At 45.9% G+C, this 16,485-nt stretch overlaps 1 protein-coding gene across 1 annotated transcript in view; it reads left to right on the forward strand.

Annotated features, from left to right (window-relative positions):
* Positions 1 to 16,485, forward strand: part of trpm3 (transient receptor potential cation channel, subfamily M, member 3) — a gene marked incomplete at both ends in the record, with an annotated part of 426,331 nt that overhangs the window by 260,187 nt on the left and 149,659 nt on the right. Inside the window, 2 exons of the mRNA XM_079516029.1 lie at positions 4,909 to 5,083; positions 10,806 to 11,026. Of these exons, the coding sequence (XP_079372155.1) occupies positions 4,909 to 5,083; positions 10,806 to 11,026 (396 nt within the window). The remainder of the gene's footprint in view (positions 1 to 4,908; positions 5,084 to 10,805; positions 11,027 to 16,485) is intronic.

Raw genomic sequence — 16,485 nt, forward strand, 5'->3', positions numbered from 1 at the left:
ACACACACACACACACACACACACACACACCACAGAAATAGTGAAATCTCCGAGACACATTATGTCAAAGCAATTCAGAACTTGATGAAAACAAACCGCGGATATCTGTGGTAAAAAAAAACAAAAAAACGCTGGTACACAATGTTTCGAGTGCATGGAGTGTGCCTCGGTGTTGCTAGGCAGATTATCGAGCGGGGGCGGTAGAGTATACCACAGTCCTGACGTCACTCGCTCATCTCCTGGCTTGCGATAGAAGGCTAATTTCTCTACGGAGAGTAACTGTGGGTCATCTTAGAACTAGAGGTGCTCCCATCCTTAGAGTATATATGAATAGAGACGGCACCCGGAGGAAACCCTGAGGCGAAATGGACATAGTGGCCGGATTTGTCATTGCAGCTCGAGCCAGCGCTGGTCCGTTGACTATCATTGCACACGTTCATGTTATTGGGCCCATGACACGTGAACGCTGTTTCATACGTGAACGTGCGCAATGATAGTCAACGGCAGCGCGTTCATGTTATTGGGGCAAATCCATCCCAGAATGCACTCTGTTCCTGCCCGGAAGGAGGAGTGAAATCGTGCTTTTGAGCAACTTAATGCTAGTGGATGGGAGAAGAACTCTGGTGCCGTCTCTATTCATATATACTTTCAAATCTTTGAATGTATATTCTTTCAGAGCGAACGCTTTTAACTCAAATCTTTGAATGTATATTCTTTCAGAGCGAACGCTTTTAACTCAAATCTTTGCTTCTGGGGGAGTCCCTGGAACGACATATTTTCAAATAGGGGTCGGTGGCCGATTACATATACATTTTGGGGTCCTTGACATGAAATATTGAGCACCAGTGATATAGAAACAGAGGTATTTCATGATTTAGAAAACATTTTTAAAATGTCGACTTAAATGTCGGCCTAAATGGGTTATACTATAGCCTACCTGACTTTTATACAACTTAAATGGTATAAAACATTGGTTTATCCAGATTAGGTAAATTGCCGATCACTGATCGAGTCATTTGGAGTGAATATTGTGGTCCAAAAAACAACTTTAACTCATTATTTGCTACAGTCTTGTTTCTGGCGAAAATGTAACTAACGCTGGAAAAAGGTTTGGCAGCTACTATACCGTGTGTAGAGAGAGAGAAGAGAGAGGAGAGAGAGAGGAGAGAGAGAGAGAGAGAGAGAGAGAGAGAGAGAGAGAGAGAATTACAATGTGTGACAGTGCAGAACCATTAAGCTGTTCAATGAGGCGAAAACAAGAGTTAGATGAGGTGAGCGTGTCAATGTTGGCAGTGAAGTACAACCCCTCTGGATGGATGGATGGCTGTGGCCATGCTGTTGAAAACCCCACCAGGTCATTATTAGTAATTACTTCTAATAGTTTGTGATTTTGCAATGGTAGAAGTACTGGGTTATTGTCTCCACCAGGCAGAGAGTACTGTGTTATTGTCTCCACCAGGCAGAGAGTACTGTGTTATTGTCTCCACCAGGCAGAGAGTACTGTGTTATTGTCTCCACCAGGCAGAGAGTACTGTGTTATTGTCTCCACCAGGCAGAGAGTACTGTGTTATTGTCTCCACCAGGCAGAGAGTACTGTGTTATATTCTCCACCAGGCAGAGAGTACTGTGTTATTGTCTCCACCAGGCAGAGAGTACTGTGTTATTGTCTCCACCAGGCAGAGAGTACTGTGTTATATTCTCCACCAGGCAGAGAGTACTGTGTTATTGTCTCCACCAGGCAGAGAGTACTGGGTTATTGTCTTCACCAGGCAGGGATGTATAGAGAGTGGGTTATTGTCTCCACCAGGCAGAGAGTACTGGGTTATTGTCTCCACCAGGCAGGGATGTATAGAGAGTGGGTTATTGTCTCCACCAGGCAGAGAGTACTGGGTTATTGTCTCCACCAGGCAGAGAGTACTGGGTTATTGTCTCCACCAGGCAGAGAGTACTGGGTTATTGTCTCCACCAGGCAGAGAGTACTGGGTTATTGTCTCCACCATGAGGGGACGTGCAGAGAGTGTTATATGGGCAGGGGCTGAAATCCCGTAAGAGGGCACTTTTGAATAGCAGATCTACAAGCTCACAAGAGCTTGTAGATCAGCCATTTTCGGGGCACAAACGTGTTCAACGCAAAATACTGTGTTCAAGTTCAGCTATTCTCCTGAATGCTGCCTTCCGGCATGGCATGGAAAGGAGAGGAGGGCATTTGCATGTCTTCCACCATCAGTAAACGCTGCATTCGTGGTCTGGAAAGGGCAGTTGTTTTACAGACGGCTAAAAAGGGCAGAGGCTGAAGCCCCCTTTGATGTCTATGTACATGTCCCTGCCACCATGCCAAAGGCATGGGAAGAGAGTGTGGTTTGCACCCTGTCTGTGTGTCCGTCCGTCCGTGTACAGCGAATCTCCGGTCGATGTGCACACACAATAAATAGACCCTATTTACTCTATCCATCAGCATTTGGTCTGACTGAGGTAACAATGTGCTGTATATTCTATTCTATCGATATCATCAGTGAGTATATATGAATAAATATCCATCTATCGTCCGGCTATGAATGAATGGATGGACATTTTCTTCGTCGTAGTTTTTTAATCAACAGAATCAACACTGCTAGAAAGCCACCAAAGCATGAGGCTGAAATGTGATTTACATGGAGACAGGAGGACTGTTTGTTGAACTTCAACAGATCGATGCTGTCCACCGTGTTTGCTGCGTTCCAGTATAACAACAGCAACTGTAATTGACTGTGTTTATAAGGCGTGTGTGAGCCTGTGCACCGCAACGGTACAATACAGGAGCATTGTGTTTATAAGGCATGTGTGTGCCTGTGCACCGCAACGGTACAATACAGGAGCATTGTGATAGCAAATTGTCATGATTTAGAAGATTTTTTTAAAAATGTTGACGTCAGGCCGAAATCGGTTTAAGTAAACTTTAAGTAAAGTTTTTTACTTTACTGGAGTATTTCCAATTATGACATGTTGTAAAAAGATAAAGCGTAGAGCTACAGTCTGAAGTGGTAGAAGTAGATTTGAATAAAAAAGGCATTAACCCATTTTGGGCGGGAATTCCTTTTGGTGTTTCAAGGATTACTTTAGCTATTTTTGAAAAATCATGAAAATGTGGCGCAAATCTTTATATATATATTCTGTAAGAGCGTAACGTTCCTTATCTTTGTATTCCAATTTCCACGCATGCTCCTTATCTCTCCCACACGTTCAAATTTACGTACTCCTTATCTTCATTTCACCCGGCACGCACGCACGCACGCACGCACGCACGCAACGCACACAACGCACACAACGCACGCACGCACCAAGCGAGCACGCCCACACAGAGACGGGGACACAGTGCATATAGACGGGGGGTGTGGGTTTTCTTTGTCTGCCTGTTCTTTTTGTAAAGAAGTAGAAGCTCCCCCCAAAATAATTGGAAGGTGGTGTGAATCAGGTGACATTTCTACGCGTCCCGCTGTCACTCTCCCACCCACACCCACGTCTGGATCTAAAGGAACTGCTGTTCAACCCATTTAGGCCTGACATCGAAATTTAAAAAAAAAAGTCTTCTAAATCCTGACAGTTTTCTGAAATACCCATGTTTCTATATCAGTGGTGCTCAATATTTCATGTCAAGGACCCCCAGAATTATGTTTATTTGGCCGTCGACCCTGATTTGAAAATATGTTGTTCTAGTTTTCTGAAAAACCCTATACGTTTCTATATGTCAGGGGTGCTCAAACATTTTCATGTCAAGGACCCCCAAACTTTTTATGTAATTGGCCGCCGACCCCCATCTGAAAATATGTTGTTCCAGGGACCCCCCAGAAGCAAAGATTTGAGTTAAAAACGTTCGCTCTGAAAGAATATGTATTCAAAGATTTGCGCCACATTGTCACAACTTTTCAAAAATAGCAGACCTACAAGCTCGTAGCGCGGCACCGAGTGCCGCGCTATGAGCTTGTAGATCTGCTATTTTTCAATAGCTAAAGTATAACATAATGCTATGAACACCAAAAGTGGGAAGAAGACTCACTTCTTCAGTCTCCATCTTATAGCCCGCAGCACTTTTGCCCTCGCCTCTAGGACATTGTAGGCTTATAAAAACGTTAAAATGTAATTTAAATCGAATGTTACAGCATGTTGACAGATGCTAGACTCTGTCTACATGCTAGACTCCCATAAGAGAAGGTATGTGGTGCATTGCAAATGATCAAATATTTTCCTTTTTTTATATAAGTTTTATCCCACGATTTAACCCTTTTTTCACTACTGCATGTTGGTTTTTTTTTTGTGAGGGTACATGAATTCAGTTCAAGGAGAAATTAGGTCATATGTGCCTCAAATATGACATACATTTTGTCCACACACGTCTCATATTTGCCATTGACAATGAAAGGAGAAATTAGGTCAAATGTCCGTCAAATATACATTACATTTGTGGCAACGCAAACATTAAATGTCATATGTAGACGAGCAAATCAGCTAACACATAAATCACATAAATCACATCACATAAATTGTTCATGAGATGATGTATGATGATGTATAATGATAAGAGCGCCCCTCACTTCACACGGGTGTGATTATTTTTACATAGGATGCTCTCACCAGACAGCGACAAAGTGCAACTATCTCCTCAATGTGTTGATCTGAGCGTGCAGGAGGGTTTGTAGGGTCCAATCAGACTTGCGAGATATGGGGTTGCCATACCTTTGGTTGCTTTCAAAACTATAGCTTACAAAGCAGAATAATTGTACATTTTGTTACTTGCTCAAGCAGAGCGCGCAAGTATTGTAATCGGCTGCGTATGTCTGTGTTGTCCACCGGCCAATAAGGGACCACCATTCTTGATGACGTAACTAAGGTACCTTTGGTGATCTATGTATGTATGTATGTCTCTCTCTCCAGGCATCGGTCAGGGGGTGCCCGTGGTGGCGCTGATCGTGGAGGGCGGTCCCAACGTGATCTCCATCGTCCTGGAGTACCTCAGGGACACTCCCCCGGTCCCCGTGGTGGTGTGTGACGGCAGCGGCCGCGCCTCGGACATCCTGGCCTTCGGACACAAGTACTCCGAGGAGGGAGGGTACGGCCAAATGACCATGATTAAATTAACAGAACCCCGGGGAACAACTCTTCTGAATAACTTTATATGGTTGTATATGTCCAAGATAATTAACTTCTCAGGACATAACCTGGTGTTCCAATGTATCCAAAGTGCTTATTATTTAGTCACAAGCTTTTAATTGGTTCAAAATTCACACATTTTCCAAAAATAGTGATTTCTTTTTTCTTTTTGTATGAGGTTTCTGCCCGTCGACAGTGTTATTCAGAAGATGTTATTCCGAAGCTGTGAAACTGAAAAAATGATTTAGTCTACTCTGGGGTTCTGTGTGTGTGGCTGTGCCTTTAACCATTCTACTCTGGGGTTCTGTGTGTGTGGCTGTGCCTTTAACCATTCTACTCTGGGGTTCTGTGTGTGTGGCTGTGCCTTTAACCATTCTAATGTCTACTCTGGGGTTCTGTGTGTGGCTGTGCCTTTAACCATTCTACTCTGGGGTTCTGTGTGTGGCTGTGCCTTTAACCATTCTACTCTGGGGTTCTGTGTGTGTGGCTGTGCCTTTAACCATTCTACTCTGGGGTTCTGTGTGTGTGGCTGTGCCTTTAACCATTCTACTCTGGGGTTCTGTGTGTGTGGCTGTGCCTTTAACCATTCTACTCTGGGGTTCTGTGTGTGTGGCTGTGCCTTTAACCATTCTACTCTGGGGTTCTGTGTGTGTGGCTGTGCCTTTAACCATTCTAATGTCTACTCTGGGGTTCTGTGTGTGTGGCTGTGCCTTTAACCATTCTACTCTGGGGTTCTGTATGTGTGGCTGTGCCTTTAACCATTCTAATGTCTACTCTGGGGTTCTGTATGTGTGGCTGTGCCTTTAACCATTCTACTCTGGGGTTCTGTATGTGTGGCTGTGCCTTTAACCATTCTACTCTGGGGTTCTGTATGTGTGGCTGTGCCTTTAACCATTCTAATGTCTACTCTGGGGTTCTGTGTGTGTGGCTGTGCCTTTAACCATTCTACTCTGGGGTTCTGTATGTGTGGCTGTGCCTTTAACCATTCTAATGTCTACTCTGGGGTTCTGTGTGTGTGGCTGTGAAACAATACCACACACCATATTTATTTTTCCGTTTCGAGAAATAAAGTCAGACATCGTTATTTCTGCAAACCGCATATAACAAATATAACATCTAAAACAACATTTAGTTTATGTAAGTTTGTAATGTAAGTTTGCCTACATGTGGAAGTAGTTGGAATGCAAATGACACATTAGCTTGAACAATGCCCGTCTCCAGCCGGGAGGGAGGTGTGAACAGCACTGCTTGCGGGGGAGAAAGGGTGAGAGTCTAAGAGCGGTCCCACGGACCGAAAAAGAGGAGACATTTTAGTAGAATTATGTCTAAAATCATATTTCCAAACGAGATGGTTTGAATCGAACATTTAGAAAAAGTCATGCAAGGGGAACTTTCTCAGGACTTCATGGGCAAAGAAAATCCACTTAAAAATTTCAAAATCGGTCAGCCAGACCGCTCCGACGCGCTAGTGTTAACCATTCTGATGCAGTGCTGGATTGGAGGGCGGAGCCAGAGATGATGAGTGGCCATTGTCTCTCCAGACACTATTTAAGAGACCTGCTCTCACATAACCTCGCCTCACCAGGCTTTCCACCACCTCGGAGGAAAGCCTGGTCTCTGTTTCAAAAGTCCGTATGATCCTGTCGGGAGCGGATGATATCGTTATGTCATGTTGTAGTATTGTTTTGTAGGCGACAGGCAGGAACAACAGGCGGCAACTTCCTTTTCCCTCAAACAATAAAAACTCTCGTAGCTTTTATTGAGAAAAATTGGTTTGAGGGAAAAGGAAGTTGCCGCCTGTTGTTCCTGCCTGTCGACTATCATCCGCTCCCGACAGGATCATATACCTAAATGAAATGGTGCCCAGGCTAGCTCTCACAGTACTTCAGATCTGCATTTCTCCACAGGCTGCAGGAGAGCTCCCTTCTTTTGTTTGTTTGTTTTCGGTTCTAAGGTTTTGGGCAGCATGTTTCCCTGCCAATATAAGTTGGAAACTTTGATTTAATTACTTCAGTTATTTAATTTCCCACAAGTATGTAAAATAAATACTTAACATGGGGTCTCGCCTAAAGCTAAAAGTTTGGTAAGCTACAAAACTTTGTGGTTGTAGTTTGGGCTGCTTGTGTAATTAACGAGCAAGCCAAGTTCAGGTTCACACCTATCCTTTGTGGCAGCAGGGGGGTGGAGCCATGGGAATAGGGGAGTCTGCAAGTCCAGTGACGTCAGCATTGGGGATTCCCTATTCAGGTTCATCTGGGGAACCATCGCAGGTTTGGCTTGTGGCCACGGTGCTTAAGTAACTACTTTGTTATTTGAAGTCATTTTTTGTTGGGTCGACTCTGTCAGGCAAAGTGCATTTCCCCTTTGGGACTTGTGAGTGGTGGTTAAGTGGTGGTAAGTGGTTAGAGCTATATGCTCGGGAGCACTTCTTTGGCCTTGGGCGGTGGCCAGCTTGCTGGAGACTTTTCCCTCGCCAACATTTAAGATGCATAAGTACCTGTCCCAAGTATCCCCTGAAGACTACGGTTGAGATTTAGAGACGTTTTTTGTCTAGGCAGTTAGACTAGTTAGTCTAGGCTCAACTAGACTAAACATAATTTGGCCCAAGGACACTTCGACATGTGGACAGGAGGAGCCGGGATTCGAACCGCTGACCCATGGATCATTGGACGACCTGCTCTACCTCCTGAGCCACAGCCGCCCTGACGAGGTGAAATCCATGATCAGCGATAAGTTGTTTGAGCAGCAGGTTTTGGCCCCGCCTCCAAAGGTGCATGTGGCTCAGGAGGAGAGTGTGTCCGTGGTTACAGCGCCCCCAGCTGGGCTAACAGAAGGAGTTGTTGACCTTACAGTTGCAGTTGAAAGAGAGGGATATTGAACTGCAAGTACAACTGAAGGAGAAAGATTTGGCAATGGACAAATTAAGGCACGAGACAGAGATGGCAAAAATTGGAAATTGAGGGCGCAAGGCTCAAGCTGGTGAGAGATGGTAAATTGGGTGAGGTGAAGAAGGAGGAGTCGGGGTGGTGACAATGGCAACAACATCTTGAATAGTCTCCGGTTAGTCTCCAAGTTCAGTGAGAAGGAGGTGGATGTGTTCTTCACTTTGTTTCTCGTTATGGCCTCAGAGCCAGCCATAACAATTTTTAAGTTTAAGACTGTATGCTGTTGTTGAGACGTGTGTGCTTTTTAATCCTGGTACGCCTGGCAGAAGAGGGGAGATGATTTATTCCGACCCGTGTCGTACGCAGCATCAGAAGGATAATCACATCACACGCTGTAAAAAGTGACAGTACAATTATCAGCGCTGTCGTGACGGAGCGCGTGAAGAGGACACGCAACAGCAGGGACGTGCACGCATAGACATCAAAGGGGGCTTCAGCCCCTGCCCTTTTACCCGTCTGTAAAACAACTGTCCTCTCCAGACCACGAATACATCTTCTCTTGACTCTTGAAGTGGGCGGTCGCATTACTTTTCTCTCTCCCTCCCTGTCTATTCTCACCTCTCTCCCTGCTTACGTGTCTCTCTACACTGCCTCTCGTCTAAATCTCTGACTAAAAATGGAGTTAATTAGCTGGTCATTAAGTGCTTTCGACAAGATTTTTTCGGACCGACATTCCGGTGCGGGGGAGCCGACATGCCCACCGGGATCTTTTCCTGCTGGTTATGTGAGAGACCCTTATCGCCTTAATTGGGGGATGTTATGTCTGACCGTGCTTTCCATAGAGGATGTGGAAGACCTATGGATAATTGGACTCGTGGTGGCAGGCTTGGTGCTATCAGGCCTAGGCGGGAGTCTGATCTACCGGAAAATTTCGAGGGGAGCAGTCGTCGACGACGTCGGAAGTGGGCCCAAGCTGCTCACCATGGTAACTGAACTGTGCAGGGTGACGGGAGGCCTCGCTGTGGCTATAGCTGAGCTCAATCGAAAGCATGATTCCAACTTTGAAAAACTTTCTGAGAGACTCATTGGCCTCGAGCGAAGATTTGAGATCTGCCTGGAGCGTCTATCTGCGATACAAGGGATGTTACTACGGGCAAAACTCGAGAGAGATGATTCTGAATAAAATAAGAATCCCTTTCTCGCATAATCTGAAAAAAGGCTCATGGCGAATGCAGTGGAGATGATCACGCGCACCCCCCCCACCTACCCCCCGCACACAGCATCTGAAAGTGCTCCCGTCTGGGAACCAAGGCCACGCAGTCTGTACAGCTTGCTGTGTTATTCCTCTCACTATCTGGACTTTGAGACAGAGCGACCTGGGATCCAAATCCGGGAGGACAGCTCAGGACACACAAACATAAACAATGAACTTAACGAACACTTCACACACACTCCTACACCACACGCCGCCCTCCCCCCCCCCCCTTGGATGATGCCCAAGCCCCACCCGCTGCTGCTCCGGCTGTGCTCCCTTTTTTTTTTTTCCTACGCGCACGCAGCCCTTCCAACTTGAAGAGCGGCGTGAGAGTAGTGCTTTTTGATCGGTGTACAGACCTACAACCCGCCCTGCCCCCCACCCAAGAACATTCTGTGCCCACACGATACAATGCAACTGTAATGTAATGTGATGTGATGTTTACACCCGTCCCCCCCTCCCTCTCTGTCAAAACACCCACCCCAACTCTGCCCCCCCCCCCCCTATCCTTCTTTTTTCTTCTTTTCTTATTTTTCTGATGTAAAGAGAAGCTAGTGGCGGCGCGACCCATGTTGCTGCGGCCCGTGTATTCATTCAGCACATCATAATTTCGTTGTACTTCATTGAACAATGACAATAAACCCCCATTCCATTACATGGTGGAAGTAATGCAAATGCCACTCCTTTCATTTCCTTTCCATGCCATGCCAAAAGGCAGCATTCAGGAGAATGGCTTTTTTAATCCTGAACGTGAACACAGTATTTTGCGTTGAACAAATTTGTTTTGAAATCCATGTCGTTACACACCGCATCTCCACTAGCTAAGGAGTGCTGGGTTGTGCCCCGAAAATAGCTGATCTACAAGGTCACAACGCGTCGCAGCGCAACGCATTGTGAGCTTGTAGATCTGCTATTTTCGACATTTTTGTCCAAAATTGCCCTCCTAACACTCTCTGCGCAACACACATGAAATGCGGTGGCACCGCCAGGCCTCATTTAAATATATATATTTTTTTAAATTATTTCTTTTGTAAGGTTTTCTGACCTCAATTGCACCCAAAAACACATGACTTTTGAACATTCAGTGCATTAAACACGTGCTCTGATTGGCCTGTGGACCGTGATGTAACCGTCCACAAATCCCGCCCCCCTCTCCAACCCTGCCCCTCTCCCCTGCCATGGGGGGAGGGGGCAAGGTCATTTTCAAATGAGAGATTTAAAAAATCACACCCGTGTGAACTGAGTGGTGCAAGGTCTTATATAGCCTGATCAGCTGTGGTCTGACGTAATGTCAGTGACCATAGTAACCATGCTCATTATTTTGGGTCCCACGTACAGGTACACACATACATAGACACATAGACACATATATACAGACAAAGCTGGTTGTTGGAGTGGTTTGCACCACTCAAAAATAAGAAAATAAACAATTCTCAAAATATAAAGAATATGTTCTCTCTCTCTCTCTCTCTCTCTCTCTCTCTCTCTCTCTCTCTTCTCTCTCTCTCTCTCTCTCTGTGTCTCTCTCTCTCCCTCCTCAGCATCATTAATGAGTCACTGAGGGACCAGCTGCTGGTGACCATCCAGAAGACGTTCACGTACAGCCGGACCCAGGCCCAGCACCTCTTCATCATCCTCATGGAGTGCATGAAGAAGAAGGAGCTGGTGAGCCCCCCCCCCCACACACACACACACACACTAGCCCATTTAGACCTGACACTACCCAGCCAGCACGCCAACGTGGGTCCCATGTGGTTTAGAGGTGGGCTACCTATGTGGGAGCCAGGTGGGATAACCATATGGGACCCATATAGAAATGTCAGCGGGCACCAGATGGTTCTCACCTGGGTTGCCCATGTGGGTTATAAGTGGGTGCTACCTGGGCCCTAGGTGGGCCCCTACTAGACAATTTTATGTGGGACCCAAGTGGGTCCTAACTGGGATGCCCACGTGGGCTTTAAGTGGGTTCTACCTGGGCCCTAGGTGGGCCCCAACTAGGCAATTTTATGTGGGACCCAAGTGGGTCCTAACTGGGCTACATTCTACAAAATGTCTTCTAAATCCTGACAGTGGTGCTCAACCTTTTTCATGCCAAGGACCCCCAGCATTATCTGTTTTTGGCCGCCGACCCCCATCTGAAAATATGTAGTTCCCCCCCCCCCCCCCCCCCCCCCGCGGAGCGCCGTCTAACACAGGATCTTTTTTCAGAAAAAGACGGGATGATTTAGATCGCGAATTATGAACGTTTTAAGATTTTCGTTTTCATCAGCTAAACGGGAGGGAGTTTTTCGATGACGCCTCACTCTTGCGCGTCACCGAGGAGAGCCCAGGAGGCGCGCCTGGGCTATACAGCCATGCGATCTGTTCTCGTATCAATAAACTTCGTCTTTAGGACAATACTTCGTCCTGAGTGTCGGGCGTTACTAATAGAAAGGACAAAGAACTTCGTCCTGGGCGATGGGAGTGTTAACGTTCTGGTGCAAATGTTTTCCCCCACTTGGGAAGTATCACTGACGGCCTGAGGGAGTGTTGCTGCTCGCTGGGAGTCTGTGGGATTGAGATGATGGAAGCTGTACTTAGTGCTCTGATGGTTTTAAGTACTCTCATAAACACATGTGTTACATAACCCAAGAATCAAGAAAACGTCTTCATTGTCACATCACATTACAAGTAAAGGTGGGTGTAAGTCTTATCTGTGCTGCAGGCTCATCATTACAGTTAAAAAAAAGATAGAGATAGGAGAGCATAAAGTGCATAATATGACTAATCTGCATGCATGATACAATATGAGTGCATAATAAATAAATAGGTCATGAATGTACTGTACGTGTATAAATATTTAATAACATAGTTGCTGCGAGAGTGAGATCTTACAGCCAACACCAGAGTGAGGTCTTATAGCCAACACCAGAGTGAGGTCTTATAGCCAACACCAGAGCCATCTAATAGAAGAGTTAGGATATTGAGGGGGCAGAAACCGAGCGCTCGAGCGCCGTTCATGCAGCCTGAACTGAGACAGGCTGGAGTTGGAAATACATTGTTTTCAACGAGGGCGGCGCAAATAAGAGCTATTTTATGTGTACAATACTTTTAACTGTTTTATAGTATTGTACAGTAACAACTAACGTCTCTTTAATGTGTATGTTGTACTATCACTACAAAACAAGATCATTAAAGCTGGGTTGCTGCCTGAGTCCAATGCATTTCTGCCTACTTTCGGTCCAGGGCGTCCCAGTTGGTTGTCCCCATTCTCAATAGAAGTCTATGTAGGAGAGGCGCCATTGGACTGAAGCCCCATGAAGTGAACGCAGTTTGCGTAACTCTGTCTATATCCAAGGCTCTGGCCAACAGCAAGTCGGCATCACTGTAGTGTCTCTACAGTGATGTTAGCTAAGCTGCCGCGCCGCAGGCTGAGGTTGCTATGGTGATCACCATATGTGGGAGAACAAGGGGCACCGTGGGGCGGAGGTGGCTCAGGGGTAGAGTGGCCGGATGGTAACTGCAAGGTTGCCAGTTTGAACCCGGGCTCCCCCAGAGTTAGTGTCGAAGTGTCCTTGAGCAAGACCCTAAACCCCTAATTGCTCCTGATGTGCTGGTTCGTTGCAATGCATGGTTTCCGCTGCCATCGGTGTATGAATGTGTGTGTGAATGGGTGAATGTAATGCACAATCTATGTAAAGCACCTTGGATAAAGGTGCTATATAAATGCACCATTTACTATTTATCGTGCTTCATGGATTGGACAAACTTCCCATGGTGTTCGTGCCGCTGTACTTATATAAGCGTATCACGCACTAAGCAGAAATATTTTCCATAACACTGAACAAATCTGAAGCTGTTGTGTGAAATGATGCGTTGGACCTTTCATCTCGATGAAACACCATATAACAACCTCCAATGGTCTGCTGTTGCCATGTGGAACAAGCTGTACTCCTTCGTAGAGGGCAGCGAGCGTCACATTGATGTGTACGTCTTAAACACAGTGCCTTTACGCTGGAGAAAGTTACCACTGCTGACAACTGGAAGATACTCTCTCAGTGAGGTTCCCTACATGCGCTGGGGCTTCACAGCTGTACCGATAGAAGATACCATCTACATCTGGGGAGGTAGCACCGCTACATATGATTATTCCACTGAGTATTCCACTGCGCTGTATGGGTTTGATGTCGACACCCACATGTGGTTCAAGCCGACGACATCCGGGTCCGTTCCAGAGGGGAGGGGTAGCCACTCGGCCTGTGTCTTGGGGAAGGTCATGTATGTCTTTGGAGGAGGGACACATACTGGATTCACTAATGACACGTACAAGTTGGATACCAGCACGATGGTCTGGTCTTTCATTAGCACCGGAGGACCTTCACCACCTGCTTCAGGGCATCATTCCGCCACCGTCATCGGGACAAAGATGTTTGTATTTGGGGGTGAGGGGTTCCAGCAGGGAGAAGAGTACTACAACACCGTCAGAGTGTTTGACACACAGACCAACTCGTGGCTGAGCACACATTCTGCACAACTTCCAGATGCATGCGACGTTCATTCAGCCTTTGCCTACAAAGGAGAGCTGTACATACTTGGTGGTCAGTACCAATATAACCGGGACAACCGCTGTGTGGATCTGTGGAAATTCAATCCACAAACCTTCTCCTGGAAGAAGATTGATCCCAAGGGGAAGGGCCCACTCGTAGGGGCACAGGCCAAGTGCTTTTGCATTGTGGGAGATCGTGTCGTCCTACTCCTTGAAGGACACGACTCAACCAGAGACCTTCACATATTAGACTTAAGTCCTAGCCTGAAGACACTATGCAAGCTGGCCGTTATTCAGGACGGTTTGGAGCAGCGGGAACTCCCACATGACGTCAGGTGGGAAGTGGCAGCCATGACTACCAACTACAACAACGACCCCCCTCAGGGCACAGGTCTCCCCCACGATTGCAATGTTCAATAATCTTCCGTCTGGTGGTTGTATAACAGGTATAGGCATGTCAACGATTCACTCAACTCACGATACGATTCGTATCACGATATGAGGTTCACGATATGATTTCTTTTTGTAGATCTGCTATTTTCGCTATTTTTGCCCAAAAGTGCCCTCTTAACACTAGCGCGTCGGAGCGATCAGGCTGACCGATTTTGAAATTTTGAAGTGGATTTTCTTTGCCCATGAAGTCCTGAGAAAGTTCCCCTTGCATGACTTTTTCTAAATGTTCGATTCAAACCATCTCTGTTTTTTTTTTCATCTGAAACGTTTTGGAAATATGATTTTAGACATAATTCTACTAAAATGTCTGCTCTTTTTCGGTCCGTGGGACCGCTCTTAGAGCCCTCACCCTTTCTCCCCCACAAGCAGTGCTTTTCACACCTCCCTCCCGGCTGGAGACGGGCATTGTTCAAGCTAATGTGTCATTTGCATTCCAACTAGCCTTCCACATGTAGGCAAACTTACATTACAAACTTACATAAACTAAGGCTATGTAAGGCTAGGCCAGGCTTAGCCTTCCCAAAAATTATGCTGGGTATTTTTAAAATATATATAGGCTAATATGTGCGCAGCATTATATAGAAGGCTAGCCGCTCCCAAACTCCCAACTCCTTTGTCTGTAGCCTAAACTTTTCTGATTTGCACGCACGCACGCACAGCTCTTTCCTTTTTTTGGCACAATCAATCAAATATATATTAATTACATCGATGTTTCCCCCTCTATATAAAATGACAATATATAACTATATTGTATTTCGTCTGAGCAATGTGCCTGGCTCTGGCAATAACGTGTGGTAGCCTATTGTATTGGCTCAATACAAAGTCGGACAGTGTTTGCTGTGCAAGGGTATTCAATAAAGCGCTCACACCGTCACTATAATTATAGTTTGGTAAACTGAAATAAAAAATAACTTTGAGTTGTCCTGTCTAGTTGAAACTGCTGCCTTGAATTCGTTGGAATGTAACATTTAGAAGACAATGGCAAGCCGTCAACGGGTGCAGAGAGAGGTGTGAAGATCATTAGACAGTGGGGGAGACAATGGCCAATCAAATAGCACGAAAAACACCGGTCAGCCTGACCGTTAGCCGTCATATTAGTAGTGCATTTTTTTTCAGACATCCTAGTGTTAACGGGGTTTCAGCCCCTGCCCCTCTAACACTCTCTGCACGTCCCTGGGGTCTAAATAAGGGCATGGCTTCCCTGTTGATGACATCAGCATTCCACAAATACGGATGGACAGGCAATGGAGGGCGAGGAATAGAATGTAGAAGTTGTGGATGAGAAGGTGAAGAAGATACAGGAGGAGGAATGGAGACTTTGTGGTGAAATTATATTCACTAAAACGTCCAAGCAGGGACTGGGAGGAGGTTTTGTTATGTTCAGACTTCTTCAGGAGAAGGTTATCAAAATGGACTAGTTCTCTGTAAATGCACAAGCTCTGCAAGTGTGTGTATCACTGACTGAGTACAATTTCTCTCTCTCTCTCTCTCTCTCTCTCTCTCTCGCTCTCACACACACACACACGCACACACACAACAGCACTGAGAGCCGTGTGATGGATGACAGTGCGGATGGAATCGTTTGACTTTCCGGATGAGTTTAACTTTCATCACCGTAATGATCTGTCCATGTTTTTATTCATGAGGTCTATATCTATTAAGAGTGTTTAAGTGTCCTTTCTGTCCAGGCAGAAAGCTATTTTTTCAATATGGGGAGAGAGAAATATGGGAGAGGGGAGAGAGAGTGGGGCGGTAGAGATTACCAGAGCCTTAGATATAGACTTAGGCCCCTTTCAGACGACGATGGTCCTCCAGATAAAACGGCAAAGTCCCGTTGCGTTCTCAGTTTTTATTGACCCTTTACACGAGAACGCACACTTTATGAAAACGCTATAATATCGCTAGGTGGCGGTAACGGGCTGCCAAATAGACCAGTCACCCACGTTATGTACAAGAAGAAGAGCCAGCTCCCCTTCACGCAACAGTTTCATTGTTCCCCGTGTCAATCACACTACAACACACACTACAAGTACACACTTCAACCCCCACTTTTCAATGACTTACATAGCTTGCTGTGTTAGGTGTTAGACTACGAGACCATTGTCCCCATTGGCCGTGAGTTCAAGGCTCACAGCGGACAGTTTTTCGCGATTTTTGCGGTCACTTTATTTTCTCACATATTAAAAACGCTACCAGATTAAAGTTAGGAATAAATAATACTGAGGTAAATGTTAATTAATAGG

Source organism: Electrona antarctica, assembly GCF_951216825.1.
Source record: "Electrona antarctica genome assembly, chromosome: 12".
NCBI classification, from domain to species: Eukaryota; Metazoa; Chordata; class Actinopteri; order Myctophiformes; family Myctophidae; genus Electrona; species Electrona antarctica.